A 16,963-nucleotide genomic window follows, 5' to 3' on the forward strand; every position below is an offset into this window, starting at 1 on the left:
GCAGGTGCTGCCACCGGTAGGGTTGTGCGGCCCGGGTTGGCCTTTCCGAGCAATCTCCAATAACTGCCACCTGCCACAGTGGGGAGTTTGCTCACAATCTTAAGGTCAGGTTGTGATGGCTGCATAACGTCACGTGATCTAGGGTGCCCCCTAGGTTGCTTATGCGGGGATTTTCTCCTCACACGAGGGTACCGGCGAGGGTACCGAGGGCGACGCCAGATTTTCTGCAGAGCGGGAACCTTAACGTTATAGCGTTAAAACTGTCTCAAACTGTCACAACTGCGATCGCTCTTAAACTCATCCCGATCGCATTGTCTCAGCTGGCAAATCCTGGCACACTACTCCCCCCGCCCTCCCCCGTAACCCTAAAGCCCATAAGGATGCCTCGTTAAACTGACTGAAAATGGTAGAATCTCAGCAGGGAACATTTGAAATCATATGTGACCTATTTTTGGCTAACAACGTGCACGATTAACACTAGTCTCCAGTGAAGAAACTTTTGTTAATACGCATAACCAAAGGCCACACCAAAAAGGTGTCGTTCTTCAGCACCAAGAAAGTCCCTCACAAAGATGACGACGTAAAAAGTCGCATTTTATTTAACTACCTCTTTGGCATCAAATAGCATTATCCGCTTATAGAACATTTCATTCAGGATGTACAAAGTTTGCATGTATTACAAGGTATGTTGTTGAACTGTTTCAGTGAGCTAAGGAAGTTGGACTGAGGGGATCAGGGAAGCAACAACACCAGGCATAGAGTGCGGCAGAACATGAAGATTCGTTTGATTTCCTTTGTGTTTAATTACCTGCACACTTCTAAATTATTTGCCTAAGTACAACAGCGTAACGTTTTCCTGATGCTAGAAGATCATCTAGCTAAAATTAAATCAGCTAACGAACAAAAGTTGTTTACCCCAGTCTGCTAACCCGGAGCGTCTTCTCTCGTCGCGCTGGTGGTGATGGGAAGGCTGCCACTCCAGGCGCTGAGGCCGCGATTCATCCAAGTCAGCCCAGTTGCCCTCTACGACTTCGGTCTCATCCGTGCCGTCCTCACTGGCATCGCTTCTTCGGCAGTATATATCGTCCAGGAGGGGGGTCTCAAAGGCCTCAGTGCTCGCACGATTCGCATCGTCGGCTCTGTTGACGTCATCTCTGGTGCAGCCGCCGTAGGAAGACGTCTGAGGACGCGGTGCCAGCTCCTCCGTACGCAAGGTGCCGCCGTCGTATTCGGCGGCGCTGAAGTCTTCGAGCACCCCTCCGCAAATGGTCGGGTTATAGCCCAGGAGGTCTGGCCAAACGGCGTCCCGAAGCCATCGTTTCAATCTTCCACCCACGTTCAACGGTTGATCTGTGTCGCTGCTGACGCTCACTGAGAGTTGCAGACGCCATATGTTAGGGCGGTATATGGAAAAGTAAGGAAATGGGTAGATGTTCGGTCAAAAGACCTCAGGCTAATGGCTTCATTTTGACCGGTTTTGTGGAACCCATATGCAGTCCAGTAGGATCTAAATACCTATTAGTTAAAAAAAAAACCATCGTCCTCATCAAAATTTTCTGGACCTTAATATGATGCTCGCATGGAAGCTGTTTGGCCTGAAGACTTTTGAGCCAGTTTGCACTGTATTGAACAAGAGCAACTTGGAAAGGAAGAATGGCCGACTAATGAGACGAAGTAGGGAAACAGGGAATGTAACATTGTGCAAACGACTGAAATCATTAAGCGGTTACTTCCTCCAAGGGAAGAACCAAGCAGCGGACCGCATTCCAATAAAATCGGTTGTTAGTTTATTGTTTCTCGATCTACTTCTTCTCCCAGACCTCTTGGTAGCTTAATTCTTTAAACAGGAGATGCGGCTTTCAAATAGCGAAAAATGGCCAAAAATTTGGATTTGTGAACATCAAAGTATTTGATCGTGTTACTCGTTTTAATATGCAGTCCCAAAGTTTCATTGCCTGATTCTACCTTCAAGTAGTTCACAAAAGTGTTTTATTAGGAGGTCCTACATATCGTAAACCGTTCATATAGTCGGCATTTTTTGAACCCTCTGTGTCTTTCCGTCTTTTCGCTGTTGCGACTAAGCGGCGCGAGCTTTGCTACGGCAGAAACCTTGATTTATTGTTTTCAAGTCTAGCGCCTTAGCGGGACACCAAGCCAATCCAAAAAGAGAGAGTTTCAAGGTCTTGCCATGGGGCCGCCCCGCGTCGGCGTTGGTCACCTCAGTGATTGCCCTTAGCAAGTGGCAGTTCGCGCGGTATCTGCTTTTGCGCTCGCATAGCAACTCTCTCTCGTCTAGCGTTATATGGTTTTGGGCTCCGTAGGATTCTTCTTTAGGACGCCTTCATTATTACGAAAGGTTATGTTTTGATGGGTTGCTAGCTAGAACCACGTTCTGCACATAACTTCATTTGCCAACTTATAACCTAGGCTGTGAACTGAACATTGCTGCCTACAACGTATCATCAGGTGCTGCTAACCAGTTAGTTCTAAACTACTGAGCACACAGCTGATATGGTGCATAGTTTTCTTTTGTTCCGGCTTCGTTGCGCAGGAGCCTTTTCATAATATCCAAGACGTACAAGGAAAGAGCTGTTCCTCGCTGGCTGTCAGAAAACCCGTCAAGGGACTTCTTTGTCGGAGCACCGGTACTGATGCCGAATCGCCAGTGCCTGCAGCGAAAATAACAGATACGAAAGATTGACGAAAGCAAAGAAAGTATTCAGCGCAAACTCTTAATCTTTTCAGGCACCACTCGTCATTTCTTGTTTATGCAGATGCTTTTTTCTTCCGCCCAAACTGAGTGTGTCCTGAAGCCAACTAATAAGCTTTTCAAGAAAAATACCCGCTGCTATTTATACATAGACATACAAAAAATTTCGTAGATATGCTAGAACGGTTGCAGATGAGTACCAGAAACGTCAGGGAATCCCATATTTGCTATTCTATACATGTTGAGATGATGCAAGAAAAGTAGTGGTAAAATGACGTTTACGGAAGGTAAAAATTGCCTACAAAAGTATGGTGGAAGCTGTGTTATCAAGCTCACTCGTTTCAGAAATGTTATATACGACATTCGCTCTGGGGCACAATAAGGGCCGCAGGTTGCGACATAAAAAAAACTGAAAACTGGCTGAAGCACATGCATCAGTGCTGCCTGTAGCCCAGGCTAAGAAGAAGCTATAAATTCACAGTTTACACAGGTGTTTACATACACATCGAAGCGTTCAACCTGATCCAACTCCTTCGAGTCGCCGGCTATTCAACATAAGTAGCCATGAAGTTCAATGTTCAGCTTTTCACACACCCAATTTTACTGTGATCAGAAAAAGGTTTACGACACCTAAGACAGAGAGGTTAGTTTGATGCAAAATACCCTAGCCTGCAGCACTTTCCCCGGAACGGAAGTTAAAGGAGAGAGCCATAAAGTGTTATAATGGGTAGCAATTTATAGATAAGATTGGTGCGCGCCTGCGACACGACGTGGCTCCTGGTAGTCCGCTTCGCGCTGTGAAGCCAAGCACCACGCCCTGCAAGAACCCAGTACAACTCGGTTGACTTAGAAGCGGCCGTAGAGAGTGTCAGAGGTTTTAAAGATTCTAGGTCTCCAGGCGCATCATATGTCACAATTTAACGACCACTCATTGAGCAAGTGCTGCCTGTACAATCCTAGTACGTGCGCTTCCTCAATGACCCAGAATCATCATATTTGTAAAAGCCTCTTCATTCAGATAAAAAAGACCCCTGTGTTTCGCATTTGATGCTATTGTCTACGGAAGAAAAGTGCGAACTCCATACATCTGTGGTCCAGGGCTATCTCCTGTGTATGTGTCTGTCAGCCTATAGCAATGTCTTAGCATTCCAGTACCCTACGCCACACCATTCCTTTTGAAAATAAAAGTCATTGCTGTGTCGTTCAAGATAGCATGCGACGCAGACAACCGCTGAGCTCGAGGTGCAGATTAACAGTGCGTTTATTGGGCGCTTGCGCTCTTATATCAGCCACCCGGCTGGCCGGCTTGCACAGCATGGTTGCCAGTCTTGAAGGCCCTGGTTGCCAGATCCGATACATCTTTCTCCCTCTAAAAACAGAAAAAAACTAGCACAATACAACAGCAGATCGATTCAAGCAATTTGATGAAAGTCCTTTTGATACACGAGGCGGGTGGGCTTTTTCCTTAACCGGGTGCTCCGGCGAAGCCCAGCGTCGTCCGGCTCGGAATTCATGGTTTCCAGAGGACTATGTTGCCCTGGCTCAGGATGCTCTTGAGGCGTGTGGGCAGCCGTGGCTTGATCGTCACACGTGGGGCTCGAGTTGCCCAGGGACTCCTGTGGTGCCGCAAGCCTGGAAGAGAAGCACAGTCGCTAGCACTGTCTTCCGTACAGTCAGGAATGGTTTCCAGTGAGGGGTCGAACTCTTCGTTTGTTCGCAGCAGATGTTGACGGTTGCGACGAAGCTGATTCACGTCTTTTTTACGGACCATGTATGAGCGAGGGGCGACGGCGTTTTCTGCGAGGGCCTTTGTGGTCCACCCTCCCTTGTCGAGCAGCCTAACGGTGTCATGCTCGCCGAGTGCTTCTAGTGGACGTCTCTGAGGGTGGGCTTGGGTGTGCTTTTTGACCTCTGGTGCCCTACGGTCTGCGAAGTCAGGCAGCCTCGCTCTTAACCTCCTGCCCATGAGTAGCTCGCACGGGGCTTGTCCGGCCTCGAGTGGTGCTGTCCTGTAATTAAGAAGGCGATCCAAAAGTATTCATTCACATATAGCGCCTTCTTGAGGAAACATTTCACCAAGTTCATCCCTTTCTCTGCCAAACCGTTTGAGCGTGGAAAACCGGGACTAGAAACAACATGGGCAAATTCAAACTGTCCTGCGAAAGCATGAAATGCCTGCGATGAAAGTTGTGGTCCGCCGTCCGTGCATACTTCAAGCGGGATGCCGTGACGTGCAAATATCATGGCCAGCTCCTCTATTACACAGTGGCTAGTAGTGTGAGAAAGCGGCTCTACTTCAGGGTAATTGGAATAGGCATCGTAGACTGCAAGGTAGTTCCGTAATGCTCGAACAAGTCCGCGCCTACCCTAGCCGACGGTAATGCGGGACAATGCCTTTGCATTAGGGGTTCACTTGGTTGCTTGTAAGCGAAACGGTGGCAGGTTTGGCACCTGGAAACTTTCTCAGTTATTTCTGCTGCCATACCAGGCCAATACATCAATACTCTGGCCATTCCTTTGCATTTTCCGACGCCCAAGTGGCCCCCGTGTAGGCGCTGCAACATTTCTTTTCTAGGGACTTCGGAATGACAACTCTATATCCACGCAACAGTACGCCTTCCACACTTGATAGCTGAGCTTCGAAGGGAGCTAGCTGACCTATAACGCTATGTCCATCTTGTAGGGCTTCAGTGACTCGCCTTAGCTCGTCGTCTTCACTCGTTTCTTTTGCCATCCGCTTGGCTGTTGTGTCGCTGACGAGAGTGGAGAGGCCGGCCGTTGCATGGGTGGCCACATTTTCTAGTTCGCTTTCAGGTGGCTCATCGCTGTCGCATCGGATTCTTGAGAGAGCATCGGCCAGAGCAAGGTCTCTCCCTAGGACGTACAGCAGAGAAATGTTGAACGGCATGAGGCACATAAAGAAACGCTGCAGGCGAGGAGGCATGTCTGACAGGTTCTTCTGGGCAATGGCTATCAGTGGTCGATGGTCCGTTTCCACTATTACATCGACATTAAGACATTAGGTGTTATCTTTCAGCAGAATATGTCATGGGATGTCCACGTGGACAGCATGCTAATTAAGCTAGCACAAGTAATTGGGCTAGTATACCGCAATCGCAATTTACTACCACCAAAAATCTTACTGTTACTTTATAATACCTTATTCTCCTCCCGACTCAATTATTGTCACTTAGTTTGGTCTACGACAACTTACGGAAATTTGCAGAAGCTTCACAAGTTGCAGAAAAGGTTTGTAAGAGTAATAGAAAATCTGCCGTTTTATTCACATACGTATCATCTATTTCCCAAATACAACATAATTCCTGTTACCAAACTGTTTGATTATATCCTTTGCAAGGCAATTAAGAATGAAAACGCTAGCAACAGTTCATTTCTACATCGTCTAGCCAGGTTACAACCAAACACTACTACACGCCAGACACGCCACACGGAGCTCTGGAAAGTAAGGACGTTTCGCACAACATACGGCCTACAAACAATACAGAATAAACTACCCCGGTTACTAAATGATTTAAATCATAAACATATCCAACTTGAAAAGGTGACGTTCAAAACACTCCGCCGGTATTTCAACATGTACTAGGAAACTTCGCTTGCCATTCCTGTTTACTCTGTCACGTTGTTGTTTACCCTGACTGTACCGCTTGTCTGTATTCACTTTGTTCTGAATTTTATTTGAAGCAAAATGTGCGTAATTTATCTGTTACTTTCGCCATTGCCATCGCACATGAATGTTTCATTGCTTTTGTAAGTGCTTTCTAACTTCATTCTACCACATTTTCTGTATAATTTTATGTAGTTCTTGTGAGTGATTGTAACTGCAGATGTTTTCGTGTTTTGTTCTATTTTGTTTTTGGAGGAGACATGCCGTTTCATTGCGCCTATGATGCTGTCAAGTGCATTGGGGGGGCCTCCGGCTTTGTCAAGCTGTCGCTTGTGACAGCTTTTACTGCGGGTCTCCCGCGCCATGTATTCATTAGGCGCAAATAAAACCATTAATATTATTATTAATAATAATATTATTATTATTATTATCATTATTATTATTATTATCATTATTATTATTATTATTATTATTATTATTATTATTATTATTATTATTATTATTATTATTATTATTATTATTATTATTATTATTATTATTATTATTATTATTATTATTATTATTATTATTATTAAAATCGAGAAACCGTTCACATGCGAAGTTGCCTTGAAGTACAAATCCATCCTCTGCCTGAATTGCTTCCACTTTTCCGCCGGCGCTTCGGAGAGCAGTTGGCGATTAGGGGGCGGAAGTACTTCCATTGCGCTGGCTCAGTTGAAGCGGGGAATGGGCGTGATAAGAACGTCTGACATCATGTGTCGTTCAAGATAGCATGCGACGCAGACGACCGCTGAGCTCGAGGTGCAGAGTAACAGTGCGTTTATTGGGCGCTTGCGCTCTTATATCAGCCACCCGGCTGACCGGCTTCCACAGCATGGTTACCAGTCTTGAGGACCCTGGTTACCAGATCCGATACAGTTACCACCACCACTGCCCGATTTGCTGGTGTTTGTGTTGAAACCGAAGGCATGCCCATAAATCACGGGAAGCGAAGTACTAAACCATACCTTTTAATTTGAGAACGGTACATGTCTGGCACTTGCCTACCTCTACAGCAATCACGATAAGCCTGCCAATGTGTGTGCAAATGCTCTTGCGCCTGCAAATCAGGCGCGATTTTAATAGGGGAGCAGCTAACCAGAATCACTAGCGCCTGCGAGAGCCTTCTCTTTCGTGCCATATGTCGTATGTGCAGCCGCTGACAAAGCAATGAATTGAAGGGGATTGCTTCCAGCTCATGCAGAGAGGCTATTGTAGCATCACCGAAATTCGTAGGCGTTGTAGAGAACTTTTCTGATTTTTAGTAAATCTAGAACACTGTTAATGAATAGCGAGCCTCTAAATTAGACCCACAGGCCCACCCTTAGGCTCTATGCATCTGACAAAGATTGAACCTGGGCATTGTCGTTTCTTTCGCTTTCCCAACTTTCTCATTGTACAGCACAACGAAAAACAAGTTGTATTGCTCTGTTCTGCAGGAAATGGTGCTACGTGGTAGCACGCACTGCCACGTGGTATGAAATGGGCATGCTGTGCTCGTCAGTAAACTCTATAGCGCGTTGCATACATGATGAAACACGGTATTACAGCGACCCAGTAAATGTGAAATGGCATTTAGAGGAGCTGACATGTCAGTGCTTTGACCAAAGCGATGACACAACGTACCTGTGCTCTCTGCTGGCCCAAAATTCGCGAGCGCCGGGAATTGCACGCTCGGGATCGGCACCGAATGGCGTCGCCGACCAAGTCTGTAACTTCGCAGTGTAGGACCGCCTGGACATGAGAGCGGCAGTGAACAGCATGCGTCTTTGTTGAAGTTGTTCTGTTTATTCACTGCAATAGCGATAAAAAAAATGTATAACACTGAGCTCGACCATTAGGTAGGAAAACACCGTTACCCGAAGCAGAAAAAAAAAATTCAAACCACTGGCAGAAATGTGCCGCGAACATAATAATTAAGACTTTGAAGACGGCAAAGTTAATTTCCTTTTCGCCAGTGATAACAGAGGCTATTAAACTTTAATAAATAAATCAATGAAACAGCGCACTCTCTGATTTTTTAACCTATAAGGTGTAATCACTTATCCGATTTGTGCCTGAGTGGCCCACATTACCACAGAGCAAAGGACAGTAATACTTGCACGTTTCAACAAACATCCAAAAACAAATGCCCTCTTTGCATTATTTCATTATTGAATTAAGAGTGCATAAGCGTCTAAACACATACAAGTTAGGGTGTTTGCTACGCGCCTTTTGAAGCCTAAGAGAATCGTACACCAAAACTGCAAGATTTTGCTCCTGCTCTCAAAGAAGCTTAGCAGACGCCGCATTGGCTCAGTGGTTATGGCGCTCGGATGCTGACCCGAAAGAGGAGGGTTCGATTCCAGCAGCGGCGGTTGAATTTCGATGGAGGTGAAATTCTAGAGGCTTGTGTACTGTGCGACGTCAGTGCACGTTAAAGATCCCCAGGTGGTCGAAATTTCCAGAGCCCTTCACTACGGCGTTCCTCATAGCCTGAGTCGTTTTGGGACGTTCAACCCCCATAAACCAAGTAAAAAAAAAACAGCTTTCAAGAGTGTGTTTTCATGTATGCTGGCTTGCCATGCTCTATATCTTGTCTGAAAAATTGTGCAAGAAAGTACGAACTACTAATAAAGTAACTTCCGAATAACAGCCTGAGGGGAGAGCTGGTGCGTGACGAAATGAACGGCGGCGCAAACAAGGACACTAACTAGAAAGAGACACCACATGCGCACACTACCAACTGTTTATTGCGCGAAAAGGTGGCATATTTAAACATTCAGCTTAAGCATGTGATATCGCATTATCGCTCCGAACCCAGCACGTGGGAAAAAAGCACTGACATCAGGAAAACGAACAACCCCTGCAGATTCTGGGCAGGAGTCCCGATCAGGTGGCAACTGAAATTATTGAGGCTTTTATGATTAAAAAGAAGGGAAGCATTTGTGTTAGCGACTCTTCGATATCCCTCCGTACAAATCAAGTTTCATTTCTGGATAGTTTTTTTGTGACATCATGTTCAGTGCGACTCTTCAGCCCTCCTTTTCTAGCGGCCGTCTGTGGAGTTTTTTTTTTTAGAATCTTTGTTACTGTCTACACCTCAATACGGATTTGATCAAGGCAGATCCACTGAAACAGCTTTTATAACACAAAAAGAAATAATTCTCGAAGCATTTGAAAATAAAGAGATATGCATAGGAATTTTTGTTGACTTTTCATAGGCTTTTGACCACCTTATTCACCACAAACTACTAAAGAAACTTGAACTCTACGGCATACGTGGCACACCACTCCTCCTCATCGAATCATATCTTCAACATCGTTTTCATTGTGTGCACATAGTAAATGAACTCTCTTCTCTTCAGAAAATTTTTACCGGCGTCCCACAGGGAAGTATATTGGGACCTTTACTTTTTATTCTTTACATTAATGACATTGTTAATATAAGTAATAAGCCTCAATATGTAATTTACGCAGATGACACTAGCATGTTCATTAAAGGTAATAGTCTCGAATTTCTAGTCCCAACCATTAACAGCGCGTTGGATGCCCTCAAACACTGGAGCGAAGCAAACTCCCTGGTACTAAACGCGAAAAAGACAAAAGCAGTTGTTTTCCAAGCGAGAAATAGGGCGATCATGGCAGAGCATCAGTTTCCCATTGGGAATTCTATTATAGATATTGTAGATACGGCCAAAACACTTGGAGTATTTTTCAGTAAGAGCATGGTCTGGGACGCTCACGTTAGTATAGTTCTATGTCGCCTCACGAAATGTGTAGGAATGCAAGCAAAATTTCGGTATTTTCTTCCGACGTCTATAAAAAAAATAATTTACAACACGCTGTTCCTCCTTCATTTAAATTACTGTTTCTTAGTATGGGGCAATACAACGCAGGCCAACATAAATAAAATATACATGCTCCAAAAGAAAGCAGTCCGGCACATAGCAAACGTCGATTACCGTGCGCACACAGAATTTTTCACGCGCTTTCAGATTACACCAGCTCATGACCTATATGAATATCATTTAGCACTGAGATATAAAAAGTGTATACGCTACCACCAGTATACGTTCCTAGAACTATCCTGCCTGAAAGCCACTATTCCAACATATGCATTTCGAAATCAGTCATTCTGGTGCGTTCCCTTCTGTCGTACAGAATACGGACGTTCTATGTTACGCTTTGCAGTTCCACATGTATTAAATAAGCTGCTGTGTAGAGGAATATCTGTGGAAAAAAGTAGCCCACGTGACATTCTTGTCGCTTTAGAGCGGTGACTTTCAGTCCCTTTTGATAAATGTGCTGACATACGCAAGCATTTTTTTTTAATATGTGTACTTGATTCTATCAATCAGTTTGTCATATTATAAAAAGCGTACAAAAGCTTTAGTGTTCTTGTTTTGGGCGTATAAGTTATTTTCTTTGTCTTTTAACAATATATGCTCGCAGCGCCTCTTAACTTTTTTTTTCTACCTCGTCATTGTTAACCAAGCTCTGTTGCTTTCGTTGTATTTTGCCTTGTAGAAGGGGCCCGGACTCCTTCAAGTGAATTTTTATCACTTTTCTGTCAGGGCCTACCTACATCTTCCTGATGTAAATAAAGACGAACTTGAACTTGAACTTATTGAGTTTATCTTTATAGTGTTTGCAGTTTTTCGGTTTCTGACAGCTTTTGCTTCATTTGTTTACTCTGCTTTCGCTAAGATTGTTATTTGTTATTGGTTTTTTAGTGTCTGACCACTTTTGCGTCTCATGTAGGACTCTGCTATAGCTACGATTGTGTGTCGCTGTTTTTTCTAAAAGATGGCCCCCTCCTTTAAGTTTTTTAATTCCTTTTATCAGAATCTGTTACTTTTTTTTCTGCAGGGGTTACATTTTCTTGTTCGTTTTCCTGATGTTGATGTTTTTTTTCCACGTGCTGGGTTTGGAGCGATAACGCGATGTTACATGCTTGAGCTGAATGTTTAAACAAGCCACCTTTCCGCGCGATAAACAGTTGGTAGTGTGAGCATGTGGTGTCTCTTTCTTGTTAGTGTCCTTGTTTGCGCCGCCGGTCATTTCGTACTGATAAAGTGTTTACGCAATTTGTCCTGCATGTCAGTGCCAGCCATATGGCTTACACTGAACGGCACCAGCTAAGACGTCGCTCTTCTTTTATTCGTCGTAAATTAGAGCAACAAATCGGCAGTATTGACTAATGCCATAGCCATACCGTAGCCGGTAGAATCTTCTATCTAGAGCGCAGCCTCGCAAAGAAAAGGTCAACGAAATTAGTCCGCCCCTCTTCCGTGCTCTGCTGCTAATGATTGGGTGCTACTTAGCTGATTTCTTTTTGTTTCTGCACATGTGCAGCAGGTACGTAGAATGGTCAGTGGGAGAGCATGAGAAAGTGTAACTGGGCGTAGGGAGGTAGGGTAGGGAAGTAGACAATAGTTTATCCGGCAGCGAGCGACTGCACACAAGTTCACAACTTGTCATCTTGTCAAAAGCAGCGGTGTCGACTTGCTGAACCAGTTTTGGGCTGTCGCTGACGGTTTATTCACGCTAAACTGGCTTGTCTGATATGAAAAGGCATAAGCGTACAGCAGCATAAGGACGTCATTGAAATCCTATCCCCAGAAATGCTATATCACAGTTCTATATCACACTTCACTAATAACGTGTGAAGCAAAATTTTTCTCTTAAAAGATGGCTGCCAACCATAGGGCCGCTACCCCATGCCAAAGAAGTTAGAACTCTCCTGCTAAACTCGTTGTGGGTGTCCCTGTTGTATTGAATTTTCGCGAATTGTGACCCCCCCCCCTTCCAGCCGTACTTCACTTGTGGCACTATTTTTCTTCGTGCTGACTGCACGCCTTAGCTGTGCGAAATCCTAAAGTATAGCTTTACCCGGGCGCCGGTGTTTTGCTTCATCAGATTCCTGAAGTGTGTGCAGGGACGAGTTGCTTCTGCAGGATGTGCAGGAATCCGCTGACGTGGTTGATGACGACTGGCGTCTTTTGTACCACCACCACCTGCGATGTCGACCACACTTTTTTGAGACGCGATGTGGGAATTACGGACACTCTAAAGGTTTTATCTACATCTTGTAATTTACTAAAACCTTGCACCTTAAATGGTGAAGATTTAGTGGTATGCTAAACTTTCTGATGTCTTATGCCTTACATTTGATTTGTTTCTATATAAGGGAATTTTCAAATATACCTGGACGGCAATTAAGAATCCTTGCTATGCCTCTTATATAGGCAAGGAGAAGTCGAAAACCAAATTCCACTGAAGTGAATCACATGTGCAAGTAATCTTAGTTTTAAAGCGAAGCATTCTTGCGTTCATCTTCTTTCCATGGGACCCCCAAACTTCTTAATGTTGACCATTCAAGCTGGACATAGAGCACTCATGTATGGAGTGCTTGCAAAAATCTCTACTGGAAGACGTTCGTAATACAGAGCTCAAAAAACAGGGTAAAGGGTATCTATTAGAAATGATTAAGGTTTGAGGCTTTCTAGTTTCTTGCAATTTAAAGCGATCTGTAAGTAAGAAGAAAATAATTGAAAGCTCCAGCTCCTTGGGGGAATTTTGCCGCCACACCGTGTTTAGAGAAACCTCTCCAAAACGCTTGTAATGAGATTTTTATAAGAAAACTAATACACAACGCTATAGGTATATGCCTAAATTGCGAAACTCGGGGCAGCTGTTCAGCATCACCAGTTCAGCATCGCTTTTGCATCCAACGTTCTCGTTGCTATGTGGCCCACCATACACATGCCTGCATCCGGCCGGTTCTTCTTATTACTGTCGAGGATACTCGTATGGCCTACGGAATCCCAGCAACCAAGGCTGCCACACCGCGAGACCACCTTCAGTCCTGATGCGAGGCAGAAAACTGAAGCTGTGAACAACATTGGTACCTCAGCTTAAACAAAGTGATACCCTCTCTAGCGTATAACTTGCCACCAGCACCTTATACCCGCGCGGGGCTGTGCGTGCAGGGACTCGCTCCGTAACTAAGCCGCCGATTCCACACCTAGCGCCAGAAGCGCCATCTCTCGGGCCCGCCATAAATCTGTCTAGCACGGAGAGCACCCACCCGAGGCACCGCGACTGTGTAGCACTCAAATGTGTATCACCTGTAAACTTCTTGCAAGGATATACAGCAGCTCTAAAAATTAACGCATATTTCTTTCGACAGCACAAGCAAGATAGGCTTCTTTTTTTTTTTACTGAAAGGAAGCGCCAAAAGCTTACGTTTTTTTTTCTTCCTTCAAATCTTACCTGTGATGACATAGTACAGCTTGTACGAATTAGTAATGCACTTCAAAAAAAAGTTACCGATTTTTTTACGTTGAATTCATTAAACGGTCTCCGGATAGCGTTCCCCACGCGAAATGTCAGAAGGCTCACACGCACCCCGTCAGGACCAGGCTGAGCAGCAGTGGCACGATGATCGTCAGAGACTCGACAGGGATGGCTTCCTTCGCAGAGTGAACCACCCGGAGGGCTTGGGTGACGCTCTCGAAGCTGCGAAAATCGACTCGCCCGGTGGCTTCGTGGACGTAGTCCAAGGTGGGTGGTAAAGGTGCCGCTACTTGTGCTGCAAAGTAATAGCGCAGTTGCGCTATTCAGAATCTGGCAACAGGTGAGAGTAATTAGGCTTCACTGCTGCTCGCTTTTCTAAACGCCTACAAAGCTCAGTACACTGCTGAAATACTGCTGATGTAGACGGGGAAGTAGAAAAGAAATTGTACCGCGAACCGCGGTGGCTGTGCACTGTGGGGAAACGTTCGCACAACGGGCGTTTTTCTCCTTACCGGTTTTCTGCCTAGATATAATCACCTTGCAGAGGACGTTTCTTCAGAACAGTTTAATTTATGTCGACCCCGTTTATTTTCTTGCGCCGGCTGCGTTCTTATGAAGGAAAAACGCTAAGACGCCCGTGTGCTGTGCGATGTCAGTGCACGTTAAAGATCCCTAGGTGGTCGAAGTTATTCCGGAGCACTCCACTACGGCACCTCTTTCTTCCTTTTTTCTTTCACTCCCTCCTTTATCTCTTCCCTTACGGCGCGGTTCAGGTGTCCAACGATATATGAGACAGATACTACGCCATTTCCTTTCCCCAAAAACCAATTATTATTATTATTACTTTATAGGACCACAGGGCAGATAAATACTTTTTTTTTCAAAATGCTGAATTATAAGTTAATTGTGCCAAATTTTCTTCTAACTCTAGATATATCAACGAACGCTGCAACATAAGAATTCAAAATCAAAATGTATGCCTCTCGCAATCAAGATTATAAGAACGTTTCGACCTCTACCACTCTGCTAGGAATGCGATGATTGTTGAGCAAGCCTTCTGCCACATTTTCTAAACTCTGCCGCCATTTAGCAAGATTGTCAAGAAAAGCATATACTACAAAACAATTTTCTGAAGATATAACAGTTGAATATTGGTTGAGTGGTCACAAAATTATTTTTAATATACTTAAAAATTTCATTTGTGCATATCGAGAAATAAAAAAAATTGAAAACACCCATCCTTTCTATACATAGTCTTTTTTTTTATGCGGCACAAGTGGGTCATAAGCGAGGAAAAACTTGAGGTCTGACGGTCTGCTTTCTCCCTTCCTTACTGAAATAGTGACTTCGTTTTGACTGATGACCTAGGCACGAAAAAAAAAAATGTGAAAGTCCGTCTCCATTTGGCGGCAGTTGGGCGCGCGCACTATACACACAAGAAACAACTTAACACTTTGAGATCCCCTAATTTTACCTACCTCGTACATCAAGGTTTACTTCGTAGAAACGGTTCCTGTTTCTGCCGTTATTACACGATTCTGATATAGAACCCCTACTGGCGTTAGAGGTAAACTGTCCAGGAATCTTTCCTATCTATTGCCGCGACGTCTAGAAAGGCCTCATGCAAAGTGTTCGAATGAGTGAATCCTCACGAGGGTCATGATAGGCGGTTAGACGCCGAAGTCCAGGGACGTCTTCGGCTTGCCTATGCCAGATGCCCAGCAGGACGAAAGGCCATGGCTTGTGGTACAAACCAACGAAAATCGCAGCCAGCAGCGTCCCAACGCAAGTAAGCAGCAAAATCATGGCGACCCGTCTTGTGTTTTTCTTCTTCTTCAGCGCTTCTTTTACTTACGTTTTTAGTTTATTTTGATAATCTAAATGTATTTTTACTAAGCCTCGCACGGCGGCCAAATGCGACTTCTGATATTTTGTTTTATAAGGCCATAATAATAATGGCTACCATCTATGGATACAGTTTACCGCCGTTTAATGCGTTCTATCGGGAGCAAGAGAGAGAGTGAGAAAGAAGAAAGCCAAGGAGCTTAATACTATATGGTCGCGGATATTCAATAATGTGGTAAATGTGTGAATGACTCTAAGTGGGAAGCTAATACAAGTATAATTATGTTACACTCCTTAGCATATCGCATATTGGGAGTGTAGTCTGTTTTGCCTTCCACGTACCAACTAAATACGGAAGTTCTAACATCACGACACAGTGAGAATTCAGGAAGAAAAGAAGTGTAGGGCAGTCTGTTGAAAATGTGGCGGTGTGCTCATGAGCGATTCCCTTTGGAGGAAGATCCACTTCATTAACATTGTAAGTGTGCACTATCGACTTATCCAATGCAAGTTGATTGATTTATTTTGCCCTCAGGGCGGAAGACTTCAGAGGGAAGTGGAGAATACAAAAGGTTATTATGAAATCACAAGTACAGAACAAGATCAGAGGACAAGATATCAAATAAAGAATGCAGGTACTGCGCAGAGAGTGTAGTTGGAGCAAAGTGTCATCTTCAGAAGCTTCAGCAATTGTAAAAAAACCAGCGTGTAAAAAGCACACCGCTTACAATATTTACTTGCAAATCATGCAGCGTTGCTCGTTTTGCCTCGCCACCGTTCTAAACACCTCAATAGAGAAAGAAGTCGCATTCTTACGCCTCCGAAGCTTAGCTCTTCATTTTACTCTTGAGATAAACCTGGATCAGTTTTTTCCTCTTTGGATCTGTGCCAAACCCTGGCTAATCCCCCACCATGGGTATGCGCCATCGTATTTGAGACAACAACAACAACGACAAAAACAGCACTTTCAGGAGTACAGGCGAGTCCTACGGAATGGCTGTACGTACTTTGTTCGGCGACTGTGTAAGAATTCGTTCGGACTTGGTTGACATATGACGAACCTCCAGTCGCACTGTCCGTATGGTGACCATTCAGTTCGGGCCGAACAAAACGGAAATAGAAAATGGTAAAACAGCGGGGAAAATGCGGTATTTACAATGAAAACGACGGCTCGGTTTGAAGATTCTCGAATGCCTCAGTGATGCTTCCACCACTCTCTATTCTGCACGGGTTTCCTAGCAAGAACTTCGTCCGAAACAGCAGTAGTCGGTGCGCGCCATTCGCCTCTCCGTTGGCGACGCTCTCGATGCTGGGGCGCCTCCGTCGTCAGTTGTACCTCGGCGGTGGCGTTGAGGCGCTCTCCATTACTTTGCTTCTTTCTGGCTGCTTCAGGTTCGATTATCTTAAGTTATGTAAGCGGTGTAGTTCTCTTTCGGCGAAAAAGCAGTGTGTGTGTATGCGTG

The 16,963-nt window shown here is 44.7% G+C and overlaps 1 protein-coding gene and 1 pseudogene across 1 annotated transcript; one reads left to right on the forward strand and one right to left on the reverse strand.

Moving 5' to 3' along the window:
* LOC144105721 (uncharacterized) overlaps positions 1 to 16,963 on the forward strand; it is a 501,375-nt pseudogene that overhangs the window by 441,080 nt on the left and 43,332 nt on the right.
* On the reverse strand, positions 3,982 to 15,469 carry LOC144105705 (uncharacterized). Its single transcript, XM_077638812.1, has 6 exons — positions 15,308 to 15,469; positions 13,767 to 13,950; positions 12,249 to 12,373; positions 8,001 to 8,108; positions 5,410 to 5,584; positions 3,982 to 4,719 (listed from the first exon to the last, which is right to left on the reverse strand). The coding sequence occupies exons 1-6, from the start codon at positions 15,459 to 15,461 to the stop codon at positions 4,221 to 4,223; spliced, it is 1,245 nt and encodes a 414-aa protein (XP_077494938.1). The 5' UTR covers positions 15,462 to 15,469; the 3' UTR covers positions 3,982 to 4,220.

The sequence above is a fragment of the Amblyomma americanum genome, chromosome 1, assembly GCF_052857255.1.
Source record: "Amblyomma americanum isolate KBUSLIRL-KWMA chromosome 1, ASM5285725v1, whole genome shotgun sequence".
In the NCBI taxonomy this organism is placed as follows: domain Eukaryota; kingdom Metazoa; phylum Arthropoda; class Arachnida; order Ixodida; family Ixodidae; genus Amblyomma; species Amblyomma americanum.